Raw genomic sequence first — 27675 nt, forward strand, 5'->3', positions numbered from 1 at the left:
ATATTCATATTTTTAAGAACAATTTTTACAAATGCTTCCAGAATTTTTTTCCAATGAAGTAACTTCATTAAATTTTATTTAAATAAAAATAAACAATATTTTTTCTTAAATATTTTTCATCAATTTAAAATAAACTTTTTTATTCCGTAAAATTGTCGCTAATTAATCAAATTTAATTTTAATCAATATGGATGACAGAGGCAAGAAAAAGAGTAATTGTACTTCTTTTTCTTATCTCTTACCATTTTTTTTTCTCAACAATTTTATAGGAAAAGGAATTTTCTTGAAACTCATAAACTATATTAAGAATGTAATTTAAAAATTCCAAGGAAACCTATTTTCGCGTCAACTACGAGATTTATAATGTCATTGATGACGCGAAAAACAAATAATATATTTTGTCTCGATGATGATTCAAGGGAAATAACATCGAATACGTCATCGAGACTTGAAAACGAAATTTTTTTAAGGTGACCATCGACCTGATCTCTCCTTCCCCCGTTACCGTATAAATATCTCCTTCGCCTTTTTTAGAAGGCGTCAGCAAATAAAAATAATGATCACTGCTCTCGACCACTTCACAAGGCCTGCAGAAGCGATAAAAATACAATATACTCTTTGCCTTAACTTATTTCAATTACTTGATCTAATCTATGTTCGCACGTTCGTCTCCTCAGCGATGATATACACATTCACTCTTCCTCTCTCTCTCTCTCTGCTTGTACGTTGTCGCTTACTCTTGGCGCGCGTGCTTACAATTTACGAGTCAGATGCATTTGCAATCTGCTTTAAATTTGTGTATTCTTGTTATCATATACAATTCATGTATATATATATATATATATATATATATATATATATATATATATATATATATATATATATATATATTTAATTTTGAAATTTACACTGAAAAAAATATTTTCTTAATTCTGACATACGAGTATGGTTAGAACTGAACATACAGTATTGGTGTTCTTCGTATGGCTGAAACAGCAATATCAGGGTTGCCAAGCTTTTGCTCTTTTCAAATTCCATCACTTTTCCAGCTTTTCCACGATTTTAAAACTTATTGAGAATAATTAATTCTATAGAATTCTTAATTAAAAGTATGAAAAATTCAAATTTTCAAAGATTTTAAGTTATTGAAATTCATTTTTAAATCAATATATATATATATATATATGTTACGGTCAATGTCCGGAATCGGGCAATGTCGACAATGCCCGGGCATTGTCGACATTGCCCAAAATCACTGGGCATTGTCGACAATGCCCATACATTTTCAATAATATTCAGCAAAGTGTGTTAATGCCCGGGCAATGACGACAGTGCCCGGGCATTGTTGACATTGCCCATTCATTTTTGGGCAATGTTGTTTACATTAAGGATTAAATTAATTATACTATTAAAATCAGACTTTTAAAGTATTAAATCATTGGTAAAAATGGCCAGTGACAACGTGAGTGATATTTTTTTGTTAATAGAGCATTAATATTGGGGTTATTTATTAGTTCTAAGTTTTATAATTTATTTTAAAAAATTCAAAACATTACATTTTATTTATAACTAGTCGGTACATTTCGATTAAAATGAATTTAAATTAAATTAAAAAATTAATTATTGACATTGCCCAAACTGGACCGGGCATTGTCGACATTGCCCGAAAAAACTTCATAATATAAATTATTTCGGACATTGACCGAAATTGATGGTCATTGTCGACAATGCCCAGTGGTTGTGGGCAATGTCGATAATGCCCGGGCATTGTCAGACATTGCCCGATTCCGGACATTGACCGTAACATATATATATTAGAAAATTCTACGAGAATTCAATTATTTAACTATAAAAATAAATATTTTATTAAACAATTGAATGTTTCTTAAAATTGAATTTTCATAAAGAATTTTATCAACAAATTTTTAAATAATTGAATTCTCTTGACAAATTTTAATAAAATTTTTAAGAATAATATTGCATTTTTCCATAAATTTGATGAAAATTGTATTAAAAATAAAATTGAAATTCTGCCAAGAATTTTATTAAAAGTTTTGAAAATAATTGAATTTCGGAGAAAAATTAGATTATTTATAAAGATAATTGTAATTTTGACAAGAATTTTTGTAAATTTTTAAACATAATTGAATTTCTGCGAAGAATTTTATTAAAATTATTTTGAAAAAAATTGAATTGTTACGCAAAGAATTTCATTAAAATTTTTGAAAATAATTTTATTCTTTAAAGAAATTTAATTAAAAAATGTATTGAAAATAATAATTAAATTCTAATAAATAAATTGTAGCAAAGGTTATTAAAGTAATTAAATTTCTTTGGTAAATTTTAATAAAATTTTTAAGAATAATAACTTTTTTCGAGGAATTCCATTAAAATTGTATTAAAAATAATTGAAATTCAGCATTGTATTTTATTATTTGTGAAAAGAATTAAATGTTTGTGTAGAATTTTTTTAACATTTTTTTAAACTAATTGAATTCTTTCAGGAATTTTTATTTAAGTTGTAGATATTAAAAATCATTGAATTGAAGAAGAAATTTGTAAAAAATTTGTAAATAATATAATTCCTGAGAAATTTTTATTATTTTTAATTAATCCATTCAAAATTGAAATTTTACAAAATTTCTAATTACAACCTTTTAAAATTGAATTAATTTTGAAATTAGATTTCAAGAATAAACACAATAACTTTAGAAAACAACAATTTTCCTGGATTTCGATGCAGGTTGCGTAGCAACCCTGAATACTGTATGTCTGTACCATATCCACCAATACAATATGCTAGAAAGTAGAATTAGCCATAATTATTGCAGTAACACACGGAGAGAAAAAACAAGGCTTTTCCCTGTGACTTCAATTCATGCCTTTTTCAGGTAGGAGTTTCACCGGATTTCCCGATGAATTTCTTGCGTTTAGCGGTTAGGCCATGCCTTAGCTCGTTGCAAGAATCTCACCGGGAAAACCCGTGAGCGTCCTGCATTTTTACTGTGATAATTTTTTTCACGCGTTAAATGCATATTTTTTCATGGGGAAAAGCCTTGTTTTTTCTCTCCGTGCAGGAATACATTTTTTTTTCAGTGTAGGCCTAGTTTTCACTGCAAGAAAAAAACAGTCTCTATTGTAATGACAATTGGAATTTTTTAATCTAAAAGTTTTCCCCTTCTCTCTTTCTCGCATTTGTTTTAAGAAAATCACACATTTCCTCCCCCTCCTCTCTTCAGTTTTCCCTTTTTTAAAAAGAAATTTTCAAAAGAAAGAGAAATCTATCTGTAACTTTTTGTTTTTAAATGAAATTTGTAGTAAAAGAATATTTCAAAAATGAGGCGTATCCATAAGTTTGTTAAACAAAATGAAAGAGAACAATTAACCTCTCTCTCTCTTTTTCGCTTTGTATAATAGCTTCTCGCTCACTCTAGCTAGAGGATAAATCTACTACGTGAATGGCACAGCCAAAGGACCTTGCGCTTCTGTCCCATCTTGCTTTTGCCTCCTCTTGGCGGAGTCGAAAGTGTGGGCGAGTTGCGCGCGCGCATTTGTTTGTCTCTCCGACGCAGAGGAGATGAAGAGAATTAAAAAAAAATAGTAAAAAAATACAAATAAAACGAACAGAAGAACAAGAGGAGGTGGAACTCAGCGCCGCTTAGCTGCGTATCTGATGGCCCGCGTTGCGTGCAACCTTCTCTGGTGGCTCCACCATACTCTTTGTGGTCCCGTTTATCGTGCGTTTGCGACTCTTCATGAAATCTGAAACAAACATTACATTCATATTTAAAAAAGCGAAAAAAATAAAAGTAACCGGTTTTTTTTTAATAATGTGAGAAAATTAAGACTCAACATAACTTTTAAAATAATGGTTGTCCAGGGTTGCAAGCTTTTGCTCATTTCAAATTCCCCGACTTTTCCAAGTTAAAAAACGGAATTTTTCCAGGTTTTTAAAACTACATTTCTATTTTACAAAATTAAATAATTCCAATAAATTTTTACAAATATATGGTAACTACCATATAATACTGTATTCTGCATTGTAATATTTATCTTTTGTAATTAAATATTTAATTATTATTTTTCGATAGGAATTAAAATTCTTCAAAAGATTCAAATTCAAACCTTTTTGAAATTAAACAACTTCTAAAAAATTGTTATAAAACATGAAGAAATCGATCACTACAAGTCTTCGACTCGGAGCAATCGATATCTTCATGTTTTATAATAATTAAAAATGACCGACTGATAAAATCATTATTTTATATTATAAGAATAATGTTACTGTAACTTATTCAAAATTACTTTCTTCAATTCAATTATTGTTTTCCAGAATTTTTAACTACAATAAATTATTCTTCTTTAAATTAATTATTTTTAATAATTTTTGAAAAATTTCATTGAAAATTTTCAAATCCTTTTGTTTGTAATTCAATTTTACGAAATTTCACCGATTATTTGGAAATTATTTATTTATTTGAAAATAAAATTATTTGGAAATATTATAAAATATATCAGAAAATAAAAACTTGAAATATTTTCAAGAAAGTTCTATTAAACTTTTTCAGAAAAATTAAATCTACACAATTTTCAGTTAAAAATATAAAAAATTCAAACAATTTAATATTTGGAGGGTTTAATTTTCAATTATTATCTAGAATTTTAACTGAAATTCATATTTAAATCAATTTTTATTAGAAAATTTTACGAGAATTCAATTATTTAAATACAAAAATAAATAATTTATTGAAGAACTGAATGTTTTTTAATATTAAACTCTTATTTACAGAATTTTATCAACAAATTTTTAAATAGGTACTTAATTAAAATAATTTTGACGAATTTCAATAAAATTTTTAAGAATAATTTCATTATTCGAGAAATTAGATTAAAATTGTACTAAAAATAATTGAATCTCTGTAAAAAATTTGATTGAATTGAGAAAATTTTTTGAAAATAGTTAAAATTTTGCCAAGAATTATATTAAAATTGTTGAAAACATAATTGAATTTTGGAGAAATTTTTTATTATTTATGAAGATAATTCAAATGTTGACGATAATTTTTTTTAAACTTTTGACCATAATTAAAATTTTGCGAAGATTTTTATTATTTTTGAAAATAATTGAATTCTTGAGACGAATTTTTTAATAATATTTCTTTTAAAATACCTAATTAAATTCTTTTGGAAAATTTTATTAAAATAGTAGATATTGAAAATAATTGAATTGTGATAAATTATTGAAATTAATTAAATTTCTACGTAGAATTTTATGAAAATTATTTTGAAAAAAAATTGAATTGTTAAAAATAATTTCATTAAACTTTTAGAAAATAATTTAATTCTTTTAAGAAATTTAATTAAAAAAGTATTGACAATAATACTTAAATTCTAATAAAATTTTTAAGAATAATTACATTTTCCAAGAAATTTTATTAAAATTTGTATTAAAAATAATTGAAATTCTGTGATGAGTTTTATTAATTATGAAAATAATTGAATTGTAACGAAGAAATTTATAAAGAATTTGTAAATAATATAATTCCTGAGAAATTTTTATTATTTAATTAATTCATTCAAAATTGAAATTTTACAAAATTTCAAATTACAACCTTTTGAAGTTTATCTATTTATGAAAATTGTAAACGCAACTCTTTTAAAATTTAATTAATTTTGAAATATTTAAGAAAAACTAGATTTCAAGAATAAGCACAATAACTATAGAAAACAATAATTTTCCTGAATTCCGATCAAAATTCCCTGACTTTTCCAGGTTTTTAAAATTCTCTGACATTTCCAGGTTGTGTGGCAACCCTTGGTTATCAAGTCAAAGAAAGTTATCAACATTTTGATATCAAAATGCGTATAATTTTCCTAAAATATAAAAAAAAATTAGAATATTTTCTTTTTTCAAGTTTAAAAAATAAAAACCTCGTATCCCATGTAATGCACGATAGTATAAAAAATAAAACCGTTAATTTAACATTGTCGCACTCTTCAAACTAATCAAAGTCTGATTACAAATGGATGAGCCTCTGACTTTTGTGACATCAATTCGCCATCAATATCGTTCTCGAGTTGCATATTCATTTATTTTATCTGCGTCATCGGTCAACGGGAACTTTTTGTTTTTCGTCGACTGTTTTCAAATAAAAATATTGTACTATGTTCCCCTTCACCCTCATCCTAACGATAACGCATTCCTGATAAATTTCAACATCTGTTGTATTTACCTAACCCTTGTGGGCACGTGCGACAAAAAATACAGGGCCCTTGATGAAAGTTCGAGATGTGAATCCCCAAATTCAAATTTTGGGTCCTTTAACTGAAACTCATTCATTTATCAGTCTCACCCCCTTTTCTTTACATGTTTATTAAAGGTTACATGGAAAAATGAATAGATCAATATTCGTCAACTTTCCTACCAAAGAGAATATTACTGAATAAAATTAAAAGGTTATAGAACAAAATATAATAATATTGAAGAAAGAAGAAGAAACTCCACATGATTTGAAAAAGGAAAAAACGTTGATCAGAGACCTAGAATGTGTAACGAAAGACTGGAACGTTTTTTTGGTCTTCCTTGATTCCTATTCATTCCAGAAATCATGATACGGAGTGGTGAGCATATAAATTTAAATTCCCTTATCATTAGACGCATCTTTACAAGGTTGCAGCTAATGCTACCGGCTACACTAAGCTCTGTCAGCAGACGGTACCTTTAACTCCCCCTGATTTTAAATGGCATTGCTATCCGAAATGCACACTATCACCCTAACCTAACGAAGACTCAACTCAGGAACAGCTGATACCCCCATGTTTGTCGGGTCCGTCACGGGGGTGCAAAAGTGCGAGGGCAGCAACCCCATATGGATAGTAACAGCTGACGGTCTTCTCATTAATAAAAGTACGTTACGAAAACGCTACCGACCCCTATCCATCCTAGTTGAGAAAGTTTAGGTACGCGTAATTTACGCTCAAGAGAGGCGACGCGACTGATTTGCTGGCATCATTTTCACCATTCTTCTCTCGCACCCTCTTCAACTCCTCAATAATTTTCGGCACGAGTTTTCCCTTTTTTTCATTTCATATATATTTTCTAATTGATTGAATTTCAAAACTGAAAAGTAACATAATTTTCAAACGATTCGACGTCTAATTAGACAACATTGTGCGTCCCAAACCCCAAAATCACGTTGTGCCGTATATAAATTTCATTTCTGAAACTTTATTCAAAAATTTCAATTATTTCTCTGCTGAACTTTAATGGGCTCTATTATATAGTTCGAATTGTAAATTATATTAGGTTACTCTGTAAGTTTTCATTTCTCTAAAGTTTGAAATGTTCAATGAACAAAATTTTTTTCTGATATTAAATATTTTCAAAAATTACTAGACTGTAATGAAAAATGGGAGGCCAAAATTTTAACATTATCGGAGCACTCTCATCAAGTTACTTGAGACTTAGTATGTAGTATTTTTATTCGTAAAAAGTTTCAGAAAATTAACAGGGTGGTCACAAGTTTTCGTTTATCAATTTCCCTGACAATTTACTGCCATTAAAATTATTTTCCCTGCACGGAGAAAAAGGAATAGTTGACACATCCAGATACATGGATATCACAGCCATATTATATTGAAAAATACGGGATATCCATAGTTAAGGTTGCTGCATCCATATTCTATGGCTGGCTGTAAATTGTTGAAGCAGCAAAAGATCTATGGTTGGGTGATCCATAGTAATGGGAATGGGAAACAAAAAATTGGAATCACTCAATTAATTAAATTCAATGTTTATACTGTTAGAGTAGCAAAAGATCTATGGTTGGGTGATCCATAGTAATGGGAATGGGAAACAAAAAATTGGAATCACTCAATTAATTAAATTCAATGTTACTTGAGATATTTTATACACATTTTTGTTAATTAATACACACCACTTATTGAATAACCGCATATTAACGAAATAAATTATTAACCGATGGGGGGAGACACGAACCCTAGACATGATAATGAATTGCGCGCAACATGTATCGAAATTTTGAACTAACTATGGATCTCCCAACCAAAGTTTACATGGATGAGGCAGCCATATGTGAAAATCCATAGCATGAATTGTAAGCCCAACCATGCCTATGGATGTCACATCCATATTTGATTCAACAATATAATATGGCTCCCTCATCCATTGAATATGGAATGTGCTTCCATTCTGAAAGTTGTCTCTTCCATTGAATTGGATAACACAACAATATTCTGCTCAACAATATTTTTATGGATATCTCTTCCAGACCTTTTCTTTCCGTGTAGGAAAATATGAAAGTTTGCGAAAAATGAGTAAAATTTATGAATTTTAATAATTTCTAAAAATTACAATATTATAACCCTTCCTCAATTCAATTATTTTCTACAATTTTCAACTAAACTTCATCTTTAAATCAATTGTTTTAAATAATTTTTCGAAAACGTTCTTCCAGAATTCAATTATTTAAATACAAAAACTCAATTTTTTATAATAATTGTAACTTATTCCATGTTTTTTTCTCAAGTCATTAATGTATAATATTTTTAAAAAAATATATTAATGAAACTTATAACTAATTTTTTAACTATATTTTAAAATAATCTTTTAAGGATAATAGTTTTTTCAATATACACACAATTGAAAAATTTCCAAAAAATTGAAATTTAGTAAAATCTTTTGAAAATAATTGAATTTTTGAAAAATATAAATAAAAGTAGATAATCACATTTCTGAAAAATTTTAATTATAAATATAACCATGATTTCTAAAAAAGTATATTTTTATTATTTTTTATTTTCTTCGTTTGAAATTGAATCTTAAAAAATTATGATAAAAAAACAATTTTAAGAATTAGTTTTTATAAATATTTTAATGTAAATTTTCGAAAAAAATTGAATTTTAAAAAAAATTTTGTGTATTTTCAAAAAAATAATTTTTTTGATGAATTTTAATTAAAAATTTTGAACATGATTGTTTTCTCCAAAAAATATTTAAAATAATTGTAAAAAATTTTAATGTTATATTTTCTATGTGTTTTAGTTTTTGGAAATATACATATGTAATTCAAAATATTAAATTTAAAAAAATTACGGAGCTAATTTTCATTTATTTTCATTTTTAAATTTACGTTTAAAGATTTTTTCTTAAAATTTTTGATAATTTCTATTCTATTATTAAAATTTGCAATTAAAATTCTTCAAAAGTTAATTTTCTATAATTGTAACATATTACTTGAGAAAAATTAATTATTATCAATTAAATTTTACAAAATTTTAATAATTAAAAAATTTTTTTTAAAGATTTGAAATTAGTTGCATTTTATACTAAAAAATATGGTATTTTGTTGCACTATTTGGAACAAAATCGAAAAAGTGGTAATTTTTTAACAATAAGTTGAAAAAGTCTTCAATTTTCTTAATTTTCCTGACAAAAAATTTCCCTAACATTACTGACAAGAATTTTCTTTTCTGACATTTCCCTGACTTGACTGACATTTTTGCAAATATTTCACATTGTATATTTTTGTAGAGTTTTCGATAATTTTTAAAAAACTGTTAAACTGTTATCAACTCCAATTGGAGTTGGTAACAGTTTTTTTATACTTTTTAATATTTCCTATTTGTATTTTAAAAATTTTTTTTTATGAATTTTACACGGAAAAAAATTCTTATCTGATAAAAAACTGTTAAACTGTTACAAAATCCAATTGGAGTTGGTTACAGTTTTTTCATACTTTTTAATATTTCCTTATTTTATTTTATTAATTTTACACGGAAAAAAATCCTTAGCTGATAAAAAACTGTTAAACTGTTACAAAATCCAATTGGAGTTGGTAACAGTTTGTTTTAAAATTTTTGAATATTTTCTTATTTTATCATTTAATTTTAATTTTTTTTAATTAATTTTAAACGGAAAAAATTCTTATCTGATAAAAAAATGTTAAACTTTTACAAAATTCAATTGGAGTTGGTTACAGTTTTTTTTATACTTTTTAATATTTCCTATTTTCTTAATTTTTTTTATTAATTTTACAGGGAAAAAAATCCTTAGCTGATAAAAAACTGTTAAGCTTGTACCAACTGCAATTGAAGTTGGTAACAGTTTTTTAAAAGTTATCGAAAACTTTACAAAAATATACAATGCGGAATATTTGCAGAAATTCCGTCCGGAAATTCTTTGCGGAATTATTTACGGAATTCCCGTAGAATCGTTTCACGTGGGTTGATATGGGTGCTCCGCACAGGAAAAAAAAATTTGACTCCGTTTACACCTTAAATTCAGCCCATGTATTTCACATAAGTCTGTCCTTGTTTAATGGGGCTGACTCCGTTTACACCTTAAATTCAGCCTCGAAAACAGGCTGAAAGTAAAACTTTTTTTTAGTGTGCGAATATACGTATAAAATACATATTAAAATATCTACTGGAGTTTCCACATAAATATGTGGAAAAATGCTGTATAGCAATGCTTCAAACTTCTTGAATCCGTGCCAAGTTGTATATTCATTATAATCAATATTCGAACACTTTAAACAAATTTTTTCGTTGATCAACGTTGTGGACTTGAAGTTTGTGAATCCGTTTGTTGCAGATTGATTTTCCATTTGGAATTTCTTTTCTCAATATCCAAGTGCATCCTGCTGAAATGATGCACTTTTCGCTTCTTTCGTTTTTGCAAAGAGGGTTTTTTTCAGACATTTAAATGTAAACACAGGCATCACGTGTTGATCATCGCCTGATGTATGTGTAAGTAAATAAAGTAAAGATTTATACAGACTCTCTTGAAAGCGCGATGCTCGCCATGTCATGACCAGAAATAGTCGAGTCGCGTGGGTGGTGTGCACGCGGAATAATAATAAACGAGTCGAATGAAAGACTGGGGGTTGCAGAATGCCCGCTTCACAATCGATCTTCGATGAGAAAGAGCGATGGATGCCCCAATCCCAATAAGCAAACATTCAGAGAGTTATAATAAATTTATTGGTTCACATTTTTATTCAGATTATTCAAATAAGAAATCTTATAATTCAAGCGCGAAATCTAAATTTAATGTGTAAACCGAAGAAAGTCGTTTTTTTATGATTTCAGCTCCCCAAGTGGAATTTAACGGCAATTTATACACGTTAAACAAAACATCAAGTTTTAAACATATGAAATGTTTGGCCTTCGATTAAGAGATCAGCAGAAAGTGAGGTAGGACGAGAATCTTAAAATATCGCTATTTTTTGTTTCAAGCCTTTTAACGTTATCGCCATTATTTCCCAAAAAAAGTTTCTCCAGATATTTATTATTTCCATCCTTTCATAATTCGTTATTTTTCAATCAATTCTTCTTTGGCGAAATATTATTTCTTTATAATTTATCTCTTCTGTGTTTTGGCAGTGTTTTTTAAGTCAAATTTAATCAACATCTTTATATAGTCGTTGCAACAGTAAATCTCAGATTTGCAGTAATTAAGTCAGAAATGTGTGAGATTGCAATGGAAAGGCAACGAACACACTGAAAAAAAGATATTATGGTTGCAAGGCATTTTAGCTTAATCGAATCTCTTGCATTGAGATATACACACAGTTGAAACCGTTCAATATTTTTCTGAACCCTTGACTTTCTCTCAAAAGATATATACCAATAAAGCGCATCAATTAACAGTAATCAAAAGATGAATTAATATTAGCAAATAATTAAAAGTCTCTAAAATTAAAATACAATTTTTTTTCACATTTTTACACATTTCATATACTGTTCTATTTTCTTTGCTCATTTAAAACCGTTTTTTGTAAACTTCTTTCTAAACAAATTTTTTACCATTTTTCACTACTGATAAGACAAACGATGCTATAATTTTCTTTAAAGCCTTATAATTGTTTCCAATAATAACTTTACTTTAAATTATCGATAAAAACAACTTAAATTTTTTTAATGAGAGTCTTTCAAATATAAATTCGCTAATATTCTATTAATCTTGACTCATATTTAAACTGAACATTTTAAAGTGCAGAAATTACAATGGAAAAAAATCTGTATTTTGTATAACATTCTTGAATTTTTCAATATTTAATAAATCACTTTTTCGATGCAGATTTTAAAGCTTTTTATCAATATTATATAAATTTTATTACAAAATATTTTTTCGTTTAAAAAAAATAAAAGTAAATTATTTATTTTTCAATTTTTCTTAACAATTCTTAAATAACATTCAGAAAAAGAAATATTTTCTTTACTTTCGAGAAAATTTATTCACTTGTAATTAAATCAAAAATTATTTATTCCAATAAATAAATTAAAATTTTAATTATTTCATTTTTTAAACATATAAATTACGCGATCAATCTCGAATAATTTGTTTTAATTAATAATTGTATTTACTTCTTTATATTTTTCAAATTTCAAACACAATTCCAAATTTCAGATACAATTCTGATAAAGATCTTCAAACAGAATCTAAATGTTTTTTTCTACATTAGTATATCATTTCATTTAAGGATTACTTGACCAAAACATAATTATGTACTATTAATTATTGTGAATACGAAATTTTTTATAAGTAATCATTTTTACAGTAAATTTAAATTACTAATTTCAAAGATAAATTAATTTTGAATGCATAGAATTAATCAGAGGCTAATTACAACAATCAATTAAAAATAAAGACAAGATATGAAATTACTTCATTACTCTGCAGATATCAAAATAATTCAACATTAAGTGGAAAAAGAGTGCTGTTTGTTTGAAATACACTGCAAAAAATTGTATTTTATTTTATAAATTGTTTGTGATTAAATATATAACCTGTTCATTTTTCCAGGATTTTAAAACGAAAATTATTCGAAAACATCAATAACTTCATTTTTAAATAAATATTTAATCATTATTTTTTTTAATAGAAATAAAGATATTAAAAAATTTCTGACATTTTTAAATTAAATATTATATTAGAAATTAAAAACTTTAAATAATTATAAAAAATTTCATTAAACTTATTGAGAAAAATTAATTCTATAGAATTCTTAATTAAAAGTATGAAAAGTTCAAATTTTCAAAGATTTTAATTTGAATATAAAAATAAATTGAATTATAAATAAATTTTGAATTATAAAAATAAATATTTTATTAAATAATTGAATGTTTCTTAAAATTGAATTTTCATAAAGAATTTTATCAACAAATTTTTAAATAATTGAATTCTCTTGACAAATTTTAATAAAATTTTTAAGAATAATATTGCATTTTTCCATAAATTTGATGAAAATTGTATTAAAAATAAAATTGAAATTCTGCCAAGAATTTTATTCAAAGTTTTGAAAATAATTGAATTTCGGAAAAAAATTTGATTGCTTATAAAGATAATTAAAATTCTTCTATAAATCCATTATTTTTAATAATCAATTAAATATATATTAAAAAATTTAACTAATTTCAGAAGAATTTTAGTTTTTAAATTTTTTTTCAAATCTAAGTTTCTTTATATTTCTAAATAAATTCATTTAAAATTAAAATTTTACAAAATTTTTAATCAAAATATTTTGAAGTTCATCTACTTACGAAAATTGTAAAAGAAATTCTATTAAAATTGAATTAATTTTGAAATTAGACTTCAAGAATAAACACAATAACTGTAGAAAACAACAATTTTCCAGGATTTTGATCAAAATTTCCTGACTTTTCCAGGTATTTTCTAGGTTTATAAAATTCCCTGACATTTCCAGATTTCCAGGTTGCGTAGCAACTGGTAAAATTACAATGTAATCTTACTACCACAAGAATTAAAAGCGCAGTTACTTAAAAGGTTAGTGCCATATCTCAGTGACTTTTGTTAAACAATTTTTGTTATTACAAAAATTTATTTTATTTACATTCAACTTTTTTTATACATAAAAGAAGAGGTTTTAGACTGTCTAAAAATTTCGTTCTTTGTTTATTTTGAACTATCTTGCTGTCATGTCTACCTGAAACTACCCTTACTTGTGATTGGCCGATACCATATCTCAAGTTCAAGGCATCCAAAAAACAAAATTCTGTTCTTTTCTTGAAGAATAAGCTTGTCGCTTTTAAGAATTCCAGATGAAAAGAAACAAGATGTAAGTACTGTTTCAATTTTTGAAATTTTGTTTTTTTAATGTAAATTTAAAAAAAAATTAATTAACAGTTAATGAAAACTTATGGTACTTTTGGTACCATGAGTTATAAGAAAAAGCGAATTTACGAAAACATGTTCTTTTTCAAGAAAATAACCGCTTTGGAGTCAAAATTTGCAATTTATTGTTCAAGAAAATAAAAAAATTTTGACGAAATTTGTTGGTTCTTGTTTTGAAATAGTCAGGATTATAAATTCAAAAGAGCTATAAGAAAGAACTTGATTCAATTTTTTTTGGAGTAACATTGCACTCAGTTCCTACATATATCTAAAGCTACAAGAATGTGCAAATATTGGATATAATTTTTTGTTTAATTACATGATGCGTGTTTTAATATACATACTAGCTTTTTAACAATGTAAATTAAAAAGAAAAGAAAAATAGGGAAATTTATTCTTACCGGTAATGGAACTCTGTTTTCTTGAGGTGGTAGAAAGAGTGGGTGTGATTGGTTCTTGAATGCATTCATTTTTACAGCATATTTCAGTGATTGTTGTAACATGAGTGATTTCTTCCAATGTCGTGTCACCAATATCCGGTACTCGTGGTTCTTGAGGCGGTGTTCTCTCAGCATTTTCAGAGAAGTTTGCGATAGGCGTCGACGAAATGAAGCTTCTCGACTCCTGGCGAACGGTTTTCGGAGAAGCATGTTTTCTTGGCGTTGCCGGCGCATGTTTACGCAAGTAGGGCATGCCCCGAAGCGCATAAGGTTCCGGGACCACTTCTTGCGAGGAGATTGTTTCCCACTCGTACCGATCATTATCCTTGGGCATTTCCAGACGAAAGTCGAAACCCCATCTCTCGGCATCAAGAATCGATTGTGCTCGAAGCTCCTTCTCAGCAAGTGCTCTGGCTGCTGCATGGTCAACAGGACCAAACAAGTCTCTCCTAACACGGGCCAATGCTGCTCTGCTCGGTGCTGCACGTGCACCACCAAGATTACGACCCACTTCCGTCATCATCGCTGGGTTTAACACTCGCGCGCTCATGTTTGTCACTGGGAAAATAGACAACCTCTCCTGCTTCGCACAAAAAACGTAGCGTTGATTAACGTTCAGTTTTTTATTCCTACTAAAACTTCTCCTTTATATTTCGGTAGAAATAAACTTTCTCCCTCTGCATTTGTATTAATTTTAGAAATAAAATTTTCTGGTCACAATAGAATTCTATTTCTTAAATAAAAAAACGTTCTTTATGATTGTAGCGTCTCTTAAAAATTCAACACGATTTCATAAGATTAAAAATGGCGGGAATCGCTTTTCGACTGAATAAACGAGGTCTTTGAGAGATGGAAGATTCATGGAAAGTCTTTAAGAACCGCGGTATCGTCGTAACGGCAACACTGTCGACCTTTCATCAGCGTCAAGTTTTGTTCGCTCAACACTTGTTATCCCCTTTACTGGAATCAAAATCGCTAAACAAAAACAAATTTTTTTTTAAAATCCACGCTTAATTTTGCACAAACACACTCACACACTAACAAGAGAAGACGATGTTCCACTGATCATGCGAGAAATTATAAATTCGTCACTCGGTGTGTTGATCTGGCAACGCCGACGCACTTGCGTGTATATGAGAAAGATGGAGTGATATGTGTATGATTCAAATTCGAAGGCGCATAAACGCGGGGTTCCAAAGTCGTCACAATGACGAAGCACAAGTTCTTACTAGACTTTTCCAAAGTAATAGCAAGTCAAGATTTCACTGAATTTCCCGCGATTATTGCACACGGTCCAAAACCAACAATATGCTGTAACTCTCACACACGAGGTTGGGAGGTGGCCGCGCACAACAAAACTTCCCAGTAACTCGAAACGTTATTTCAATTCACCAATAAATTTCACTGATAATTGCAATGTTTTCAAAGAATTCCAAGTTTTCCCGGGCAATTGTATGTTTATAAACTTTACAACTACCGATTGCGCAGTTACGTGTGCGTGATAAGCACTATGAGGAGGAGCGTAAAATCGCGTTAATCACGTGTTCAGCGCTCACAAGCGACTGAGGGGCCTGCGCAGGAAAACAGCCACAGCGAGCGTCCAAGCCCAATCGCTTCGGTCGGAGTCGTCACTTCTCGACAAGTTACGCTCTCCCACTGTTCCAAGATACAAAATAACCGCCACTTTCTGTGTATACACTCGGCTCAACAAGAGCACGCGGTTCACGCGAAATCAGAGCAGCCTCGGAACCAGCCACTTTGACGCCCTCGTTTTATAAAACTAATTTTTATTGCTTATCTTATCGTATTTAATCATTTTATCACATTTGCTGACAATACAGAAAGTTTAGTTCAAAGTGGGATTTCAGTTTTCAATCTTGCTTCTGAGATTTTCCAATGAACTTTTATCTTTATTAGCGCTGATGATTGTTGAACAAAAACTATGAAATTTAATAACAGTTATCAAGTTTTTATTTAAAATCGTATTCGAATCTACATGTTGAGCATATAAGTCGCAATAATATTCTCTAACTGACAAACAACCAAACTGTTGTTTAACAGAAAAGCATATAACAGAATTGAAATTTAATATAATATAGTCACCAAAGTAACTCATATATGGGTGATTCTCCTGAAAAGGACCCTTTTTGGTTGAATTTTCAAAAAATCAAATTATTCTTTTTTTTACTTTTTTTCGTAAATAAGTTTAGAAGATGTTTAAAGATAAAAATATAAGTTGCGCAAAATTAATTTTCAGAAATAAGACCTCCAGGAACATTTTATTATAATGTGTTCTAGAGGTGAAGTATAATTAATATTATAACTTTTAAATTAATTATTTTGAAAAAAAACTCGGTAGGAATATTTTTTTAAATAATAAATTGTTCTGTTTTAATTTATTGCACTTTTTGCTTGTATATTTTATTTTTATTAAATTAATAATTTAATTTGAGAGTTAAATATTTCAAAACAATGATTAAAAAATTAAAAACAAAAGCAAACGCCTATCAAATATAAAAAAAGGCTTCGGAGATGAATTGATAATTTAATGAAAAAATTCTGGTTTTTTTCAATTTTAAAAATATTACAATTTTTTAAACAATATTTTTAGTTTTAATCATAAAATGTTTTCACATAGATTACATAATTATTATGTTTAAACTGTTAAAAAATACGATGTTATTATATAGAAAACGAGCTTTGGAGATGAATTGAATTTTTACTCTCATTTGCTAATACTATTTTAATTAATAATTTCAATAACTTTTTATATCACATTTTAAACAAATATAAGTAAAAAATAAACGTTATATTCTGAACTTTAATTTGATATATATCATAAATATGTTATGAAATTATTTAATTACGTTAAAATATAATTATAAAATATAGGGGAGAGGGCCCCAAGGTGGTCAGGGCCCTAAGGTGGTCACCCTAAGAAAATTTTTGTATATTAGTTAGTATCTTCGAATGTTTTTTGTTATTGTTATTATTTGAGAAGACAAAGATTTCAGTAAAGTTTTGAGGTAAATAGTCGTATGAATCTCTTTGTAACGTGAACGTCGTAAAATTTCTGTTTTTAAATGATCGAGAAATTTTTTTCTCAGGGTGTTAAAATCATCGAAATTAACCATTTTAAATTAGTAAAAATCGTTATAATTATATCTTTATAGGATCGTACAATAATATTCCAAATGAATATAATTAATATTGTGCTTTAAAAAATTTTTTCATTAAGGTTTAAAAAATTGTGTCTTTGCCCTAAGGAGGACACTTTTTTGGCCACAAGGTGGTCACTTTTGATTTTTTATAAAAATGTTTTTATACGCTATATTTATCAACATTTATCACTGTGAATGTGAATTTTATCAATTTTTAAGTTTTATGATGAATAATAATGAAATAGAATTGTTTTCAAAATTTTACCTGTCTAATACATACACAAAAAGTATCATTTTTGACGAAAGGACAAAGTGCAAAAAAAATATGCAATATGTTTCTGTGATCCTGAAAAACAATTAATATTAAATAAACAACTTAATAATACGTTTTTTACATTTTTTAAAAACTTTTTTAGTGAATTTTTGTATGGTGACCACCTTGGGGCCACTTTTTTAAAAGTCGAATTTTCAACTTTTTTTAAAAAGTGCCATAACTTTTTTTTTATTAATGAAATGAAAAAAACTTTATGATAGGAAGTTAGGTAATAAGATAAAGTTTCAAACGCCGTATTATTGACCTTTATATATAATTCCATTTGAAATCTACAATCGTTCAAAAGATGGGTGACCGCCTTAGGGCCCTCTCCCCTACATTCTGTTTAACCAAAATTCGATGACAAAATATTAAATATGTTTTTTAAATAGGAAGAACTTTTAATATAAGAATTAGAAGATTATATAAAGATATAGATAAATCTTAGTAGATTATAAATAAATTTTTCAAAAAATTTAAACTTGATAAAATATTAATAAAAAATTAATTTAAATAATGAACCTCATGTTGGAGACACGTGAAGTGGTCCCTTTCAGAAGAATCACCCATATACTTAACACTTAATATTGTGCTTCACCTCTTATAACTGAATTTTTATTTAATGATCACATTCTTCTCCAAAATTCAATTATTTTTATTTAAAAATTTTAATAAAATTCTTGTCAAAATTTCAATTATTTTCAAAAATTTTCCTGCATTCAATCATATTTTTAATATTTACTATTTTAATAAAATTTCCCAAAAGAATTCAATTATGTAAAAAAAATTTAATAAAATTCTACGCAAACCTTTAATTATTTAAATTATTTAATTATTTAACGTCACGCGAGGGGGGGGGGGTCTGTACATTTGTGACGACCTATAGAAAAAATGGCGCTGATGTATGGGACAGTGTGTGATATGGTCAAAAATCGCGTGACGTGTATTATGTGAACGGCCCTATTGCATAATTTCAATTATTTTTAATTCAATTTTAAATTGAACTGAAATTTACAACGTTGAATCTGCCAATTTTCCAATTATCAATATTGAAAATCGTCAGGTTTGACGTTGTAAACTTTGGTTCAATAATTTTCATCAAATTTCTCAAACAATGTAAGGTGATTAAAATTAAAATGTTATTTTTAATCCTACTAACTTTGATTTTTCGATGTTGGATTTCGAACTAAACTATACTCTATTTTGGTTGACTAGTATGTATGATGGACAAAAATAATAGTGGTCGAGCAGGTGGAAGCAAATTTTAATTTTCCCCAGGTGAAAAACGATAGTCAGAAATGATAAGAAATTTTCTGTTTTCGTTTTTTTTTTCTCAAATAAATTCATATACAACTTTAAAAAGTAGAAATATTTCATATAGGTATTACAATAATGAATGCTTCAACATGATTTAATTCTATTTGTAATGAGTTCTGCCATTAATTATATATATATATATATATATATATATATATATATATATATATATAATATATACTGAAAATCCCTGTATAAGATCTTGTACAAGAAAATGTACAAGTACTTGTATACATGAACACGTAGAAGTACTTGTACATTTTCTTTACACATTATTTTTAAGTTGTAAAAATTATAAACATTAAAGGCTGCGCAGTAGTTTTTATAAGCCTTTAGAGCTGCGCAATAGTTTTTAGCTTGCCTAAAGTGAAGAGTCTTAACGATTATAAGTTATTAAAATGCCAATTTAAAAAAAAAAATTATTTATAAATTTAATGTAGGAAATTATTTGCTGATGAAGAATTTTAATTAAGGAAGATTTCGACTATATCAGCAATTAGTGACATCTATTAGACGTCAATTGAACTCTTTGGTTTAGAGTCAGGTGTTATTCTTGAGATAATTATTCCGATATGGTTGTCGGTAAATAATTATATTTTTGAATTTAATTTTTGATCTGAAAAAATAAGCTGCGTGAACGACTGCACTGTGCATCTGTGAGGACTCGAACCCCAGTTAATAGCTGCCTTTCGCGGGACTAACGCCTACCAATGCACCATGCCAACACAGCCTGGACGTTCACGTTTCTTATAATCTCAGATCAAGCCCATACACTAGTCGAACCATATCGGAATAATTATCTCAAGAATAACACCTGACTCTAAACCAAAGAGTTCAATTGACGTCTAATAGATGTCACTAATTGCTGATATAGTCGAAATCTTCCTTAATTAAAATTCTTCATCAGCAAATAATTTCCTACATTAACTATACAGCTCTTCGACTAGTGTATGGGCTTGATCTGAGATTATAAGAAACGTGAACGTCCAGGCTGTGTTGGCATGGTGCATTGGTAGGCGTTAGTCCCGCGAAAGGCAGCTATTAACTGGGGTTCGAGTCCTCACAGATGCACAGTGCAGTCGTTCACGCAGCTTATTTTTTCAGATCAAAAATTAAATTCAAAAATATAATTATTTACCGACAACCATATCGGAATAATTATCTCAAGAATAACACCTGACTCTAAACCAAAGAGTTCAATTGACGTCTAATAGATGTCACTAATTGCTGATATAGTCGAAATCTTCCTTAATTAAAATTCTTCATCAGCAAATAATTTCCTACATTAACTATACAGCTCTTCGACTAGTGTATGGGCTTGATCTGAGATTATAAGAAACGTGAACGTCCAGGCTGTGTTGGCATGGTGCATTGGTAGGCGTTAGTCCCGCGAAAGGCAGCTATTAACTGGGGTTCGAGTCCTCACAGATGCACAGTGCAGTCGTTCACGCAGCTTATTTTTTCAGATCAAAAATTAAATTCAAAAATATAATTATTTACCGACAACCATATCGGAATAATTATCTCAAGAATAACACCTGACTCTAAACCAAAGAGTTCAATTGACGTCTAATAGATGTCACTAATTGCTGATATAGTCGAAATCTTCCTTAATTATTTATAAATTTACTTATTCCAATTTTCTAAAAAAAATTTATTTATAAATTTACTTGTACAAGAACATGAACGTGTTTATGTATACAAGTACTTGTACATGAACCCGTACAAGATCATATACATTTTCTTGTACCTACTAGTTCAGCTGCTGAACGTGTGCATTTTCTTGTACAAGATCTTATACAGGGATTTTCAGTAGGGTACTTTTGAAGACAAAAAAAACATATGAACTTTGAGGGACACCACTGATATTTTTGAAAGATTTCAGAGATAATTTTTTTTTTAATGATGAGAATAAAATCAGCTTATAAATTACAATCCAGTGTCAAATCTTCATTAACTGCATATAAGAAGTAAATTTAACACATATTTATAAAAAATAAAATAAAAAGATGCAAGAAACAGAATTTTGAGGGGACACTACTAACATTTGCCTCATTTCTCATTTTCGAAAAAGAAAGACTTTATTTTTAAGTTAAAATCGTTGAGGTGTTCAAAGTACGTGTAATAACTGAAAATGAGATACAATAAAATTTTAAAAATATTAATAATATGAACAATTTTTTGATGGGGACAACACTGACATCTGCAATAGGTTATTTAACCCTCTGCCTACGGTGACTTATTCCCACTTTAGCGCTTTTAAATGTACTTTCCATAGTCCCCACCAGGCGTCCAAATAGACGATTTTAGACGACACTGTCACATGAGTACATGAGTACATACTCATGTCACATGAGGCAGAGGGTTAAATATCAGGGATGATATTCAAAATTTGCCATAATTACTTCAAACAATGAAACTTACAGACAGGCGATTTTGATTTTTTTTTCTAGCACTGGAGCAAAATTATTCTGTTAGGATAATTACTATATAGAAATACATATAGACTCTCAGTTGTACAAAATAATTTTTCTGGTACTAAAAATGTGAGAATCAACAATTTTTATTATTAGGTAAAGTTCTGATTTCTTAAGTGCGGACAAGGGACACCACTGACATTTTGTTTCTAATTCTTCTGACAAATTTTTTTAGAGAATTTCTAGCAACTAAGAATTATTAATTTAAGTATAGAAGGAGCTCTCTAAATCTGAATTAGTAAAATTCAACTAATTCTTAGTAGAATATTACTAATTGAAATGGGGAAAAGTCGTCCACCTAGAATTAGTAGAAAACTACTAATTCAAATAGTCATTACTAATAGAATTAGTAAAAGGATAAATGCAAAAGGTGCAGGTTTGCGCATGCGCATATTTAGACGCCATTAGTTCTTACTAAATGAATTAGTAAAATATTTATTCTTAGAAATTTTAACCAATATTTAGAATTAAGTATTTTTTAAAGACACATAATTTACACAAAGAAAATAAAGAATAAATTGATAAAATTAAATATTAAACGAAAATTTAGTTCATTTTAAAATAGATTAAAAAATTATCACAATTACACACAGACAACACTAACAAAATTGTATTATTAGCACTTCCAGAGTTTTTCAAGAAATAAAAATTTCTCTAAATATCACCAAAATCTAAACGATCTTAGCAGATTTAGCACAAGAATTCTTTTCTAGCACTTAACACTTACAAAAAGTATTCAAAATTATACGAGTCACTTGATATGCTGTGTACACCACTTATTATTTACCCAAAGTGAACACGAGGAGCGCTATCTTCTGCGTCACATAGACGTTTTACTAATTGAATTAGTAAAAACTACTTATTCAAATAGTGAAAATTCTTACTAATTTAAATTAGTTATAGGCACTGCATAGTCATTCTACTAATTCATTAGTAAAATTTCATAATTCTACTAATTCATTAGTAAAATATTAACCTACTAATTGAAAAGGTAAAATTTCTACTAATTCAGATTTAGAGAGAGTGATTAAGAAAATTAATTGACTTACAAAACTTTATTATGAGCCTGTTTACACCGCGTCGCATAAATGTATTCCTCCGCGCGCATAAACGTATATTCCTCCAGGAGAATAAACTCGCGTCTGCGCAAAGTGCTTCCCAGCTGTGTTGTGAAGAGTGAAGTCCAACGCACAATAGGTTCGCGAACGAGACGCATGAGATAGACAAGGACACAAATATATCTCTGTCCTTTTCTACCTCCTGCTTTGCGTTCGCGAACGACTTTCGCGAACCTATTGTGCTTAGGCCTTTAGAAACCGCTGGGAAGCACTTTGCGCAGACGCGAGTTTATTCTCCTGGAGGAATATACGTTTATGCGCGCGGAGGAATACATTTATGCGACGCGGTGTAAACAGGCTCTATAATTATATATGAACTAGTATTCCAGATTTTTGGAGAGGACATGAAAATGACATTTTAGTTTTAATCACTCGTAATTAAACTCGCTTTTGGAAGCAGATTTTTTAATCATGAATAAAACTACAAAGCAGCTCCTTCTCCATCGCGAAAATTTAACAATATTTAAAACAAGGTCGAATTTAAATATTAAGACCAAAATTGAAATTTTTAGTCTTGCACCTGAAAAGAAGTAAGTGATTAAAATCACTGAAAATCATGAATATTACAGGTAAAATTTTTCATATTTCTTTATTATAAAATTACAAAGTTAGCACATAATGTGAAAGTACATTGAAAGTACTTTACATTATGTAGTAATAAATTTTTTAATATTTCTAAACTTTTTAGAAAAATGTAAATAAAATGTAGTGACTTTTGACATTTTATAGTTAATAGTTTAAAAATCAATTTTTATCTATTATTTTGGGTATGTTTAGAGTCAGTTGGAGTAAATAGAAACAAGGGGTAAATCGGAACAGTAGTTATTTCAGTTAAATAAAAAATTTTAAAAATAAATACGACCTTACATCTTGAAGCTTATATTACCCCCAACAAGTTCTAAGTGTTTTCCTATTTTCCGTTTGTCAATTAGCAGTAGTATATACAAAAATATTTCCTATTGCACAAAAAATTAAAAATCATAGAAGACACCCTTTCACTTTCTTGACTAGCATTTGGAAAAAAATTATAACTAAAAATTCATATTAAAATTTATATTTATCTCTTATTAATACTACAACAAAAATCAACTTTGATTTTTTAATTTTGCGAACTTTAATTAAAAATATTAGATTGCTTCTATTTACCTCTAAAAACTGGAAATTCGGGGTAAATAGGAACAGCAGAAATTTCAATAATATTTCTTATAATGGAAAGAGAAAAAATTGTTTCTTTCAAACTACAACACTATTTTCAGCATTATATATATGAGAATAAGAGAGAAAAGAAGAAAAAAATAAAGAAAAAACCTTTATTTGTGAAATGTGTTTCATCTTTTGGCTTAAAAACTCGACTTTGTTTAAAAAAAGCGAAATTTTCTTCTTTTTTTGACGGACATTTTTATTTTGAAAAACTGACATCGGATTCGTAATCAGCGAGTGTGTGAGAGACCCAAAGGTCTCTCAGTGTGCAAATAAGTATTTTTCATTTACCTAAGCTACACAGTAACACAAAGGGAAATTGAGGTGGACATGTTCTAAGCATAGGTGACATTTAGGTTTTTGGGGTCGCTGATTACGATGCCGGTGTCCATATGACCCCACCACGTCAGCATCAAGGTCAACTCAAGGTCAAACACCTTATTTTGCAATATTAATTTTTTTGACCCCGGATTCGGAAAGAGCGGAAAGTTTTACTTCCGAATCTACACGGTCGAATTTTGATTTCATTCTCTTGTCCGAAAAGTTATCTAGAAATGGATTTTAAAACAAACTGCTTTTTATGTTTTTGGGGTCGCTGATTGCGATCCAGGTGTCCATTAGACTACATTACATCAGCGTTAAGGTCAAATCAAGATCAGTAACTTTACTTCGAAATATTTAATTTTTCCAACACTGGACCAAGATGATCTTTAATTGACCTTTAAAGGTTGGTACAGAAAAATGGTCAAAACCTATTCGGACGTAAAATTTTCCACTCTTTCTGAATCAAAGTTTATATTTTATATTTATAATTAATTTTAAAACTATTATTTGCAGTGTATAATATTTATAAACTTGATAATGGTAGCGGCAGCTACCGAAACGTTGTTATAAACAAATAAACAAACCAAAATGTGGAAAAAATGTCCTAAAATCTTATTTTATTAAAAAAATTAAATATTTCCAAATGAGGTGTTTGACCTAGAATTGACCTTGATGCTGACGTGATGGGGTTATACGGACAGCGGCATCGTAATCAGCGACCCCAAAAATCTAAAAGTCCCACATGTCTACCTCAATTTCCCTTTGTTGTCCTGTGCTATTATTATTAATAATAATAGAGCTAATTTTCAAATTAGCGTAGTGATGCACGGCCAGACAATATTATCTTGTACTTCCCAGGCAAAAAAGTTGGAGGTGAGCCAGCACTAACGACCGGCACGGTACCGAACCGGTTGTAAAGTCGGACTTATGCCGGTACCGGCAAAAAGGTACCGGGCCGGATATGAAATAAATACCGCCCCAGTACCGGCCCGGTGGTAAATGTGGATTTGTACCGGTACTGGTAGTGTGTACCGGGCCGGTTGATTAAAAATATCTGGCCCAGCACCGGCCCGGTGCTGTCATTTCGCTCTGTTTTATACTGCCGAAGGAGATTTGCCGGTGATAATATTTTTACCGGCCCAGCACCGGCGTAGCACTGGCCCGGTACTGTCATTTCGCTCTGTTTTATACCGCCGAAGGAGATTTGCCGGTGATAATATTTTTACCGGCCCAGCATAAAAATTTACTTAATACTTTCTACTGGCAGAGAAGTTTTGCCGACAAAAATATTATTACTGGCCCAGTGTCGTCATGGTTGTTTGCTAGGGTTAAACTAGCAGAAAAAGAATTAAAGAAGAGAAAAAAAATTTGAAACTTAATTTATTAATTAATTTAATTATTAATAATAAATTAATTAGTAAGTTATGCTGGCAATTATATTAATACCGAGTAGGTTGGTTGTTGGTGCCGGCCCGGTATTTAGCCGGTGAATAGGGCGGTTATTATTATTTATAATTACTATTTTTATTTATTTATTTTTAATAATTGAAATTGAATTAAAATAAATTAAAAAATACAAATACTGGCCCGGTACCGCACCGGTTGAATATTAGTGCCGGCCCGGTACTGCTGCCAGGTGGAATGTCGGTTGGACTTTATAAGCTCACTTTGCATTTACTTTCCATAAGCAGGTTTAGGTTAGCGGATGTGGTGTCGACTTTGCAGCCTCAGGGTCCTGAGTTCAATTCCTCGAGTCTTCAGATTTTTCTATAATTGTTTATGTTTCTCTGTTTCAGCATTTAATATATTTACTGTTTCCAATTTAAAATTAATAATAACATTGATAATAATAATAATTAAACAATTAATCAGACTGACATGTAATTTTTTTAACCGGCCCGGTACCACACCGGTTGTTTTTTAGTGCCGGCCCGGTACTGTGTCAGATATTCATCAGTGCCGGCCCGGTACGGTTGCCGGATACCTACCGAAGTTATCATCCAGCAATTTACCGGTACTGCGCCGGTGGAATGAACAGATTTATGCCGGTACTGGACCAGTACCTAGCCGGTTGTGCAGCCGGTAATAAACCGGCAGTAAATGCCTTCCAACAATAACCGGGCCAGTACTGCCCCGGTGGATTATTCGGTACCAGCCCGGTACGTATGCCGGATACCTGCCGCAGTTATCATCCGGCAATTTGCCGGTACCGAGACGGTAAAAATTACGGTCTTATGCCGGTACCGCCCCGGCACTTATAATCCGCCGTTTGTACCGGGGCGGTACCATCCCGGTCGGCAATTTCTACCTGGGTTGCTTCATATTGATTAAAACAAGAATCTTATATACCCAAGATTCTTGAACATTCAATTGTTTATATATTGACAATTCTTGATCAACTTTGTTGGTTAGAGTGTGTAAGAGACTTAATATAAACAAAAGTCGCAAAAACCTTAAATTTCAAAAAATTTGTTCTATTGGGAGAAAAATACATATAAAAAAAGTATGATACACTAAATAAATTTGATCATATAGCATTGACTGCAGTTTAAAACGAAAAAAAAGAAATTACGAAAATATAGCACTGGATATAATTTTTTAACTTTAGGTTCATTAATTGCCTAATTAAAGAAATTTTAAAAATTATAAAATTTGTCTTGAGTTAATCCATTTTATTTCACCTAAAGTAGTTGAAGACTATTTATAGAAATAACATTATAAAAACAGTACAATCCATTTTTGATAATTGTTTGCAAAAATTCTTTAAATTCAAATTGGAATTTTAATTTTGAGTTGTACGGAGAAAAGGTTATTTCAATATCTGTAAATGTTTAATAAAAAATGAAGAAAATAATTTAGATTTAATATAAATTGTATTTTCGATATTTGTTCATAATGGGCTAATTTTACTTGTATATATAGATTATTATGTAAATATGTGCAGAATAAGAAATAAAGAATTAAATTTAAAACTTACCTATAAGAAAGGTTAAAAGTCACCACATTTTAATCTCATTTTTCTGTAAAGTTTGTAAATATATTAAAAAATTTATTACTACCTATTTTGCAAAAAATACAGTACCGGCGGAAATTATGCGACCGCTAAAACCTCGAACTATTAAAAAACACACCCGTACAAAAACAGTGATAACTCCGTCAAAAAAGAA

General features: G+C 29.0%; 1 protein-coding gene across 1 annotated transcript; it reads right to left on the reverse strand.

Moving 5' to 3' along the window:
* Positions 1-3194: 3194 nt before the first annotated feature.
* Positions 3195-16176, reverse strand: LOC122508767. Its single transcript, XM_043622296.1, has 2 exons — positions 14560-16176; positions 3195-3762 (listed from the first exon to the last, which is right to left on the reverse strand). Exons 1-2 carry the CDS (start codon positions 15146-15148, stop codon positions 3659-3661), a joined length of 693 nt encoding a protein of 230 aa, XP_043478231.1. The 5' UTR covers positions 15149-16176; the 3' UTR covers positions 3195-3658.
* Positions 16177-27675: the final 11499 nt, after the last annotated feature.

The sequence above is a fragment of the Leptopilina heterotoma genome, unplaced genomic scaffold (assembly GCF_015476425.1).
Source record: "Leptopilina heterotoma isolate Lh14 unplaced genomic scaffold, ASM1547642v1 Lhet_57, whole genome shotgun sequence".
Taxonomy (NCBI): Eukaryota; Metazoa; Arthropoda; class Insecta; order Hymenoptera; family Figitidae; genus Leptopilina; species Leptopilina heterotoma.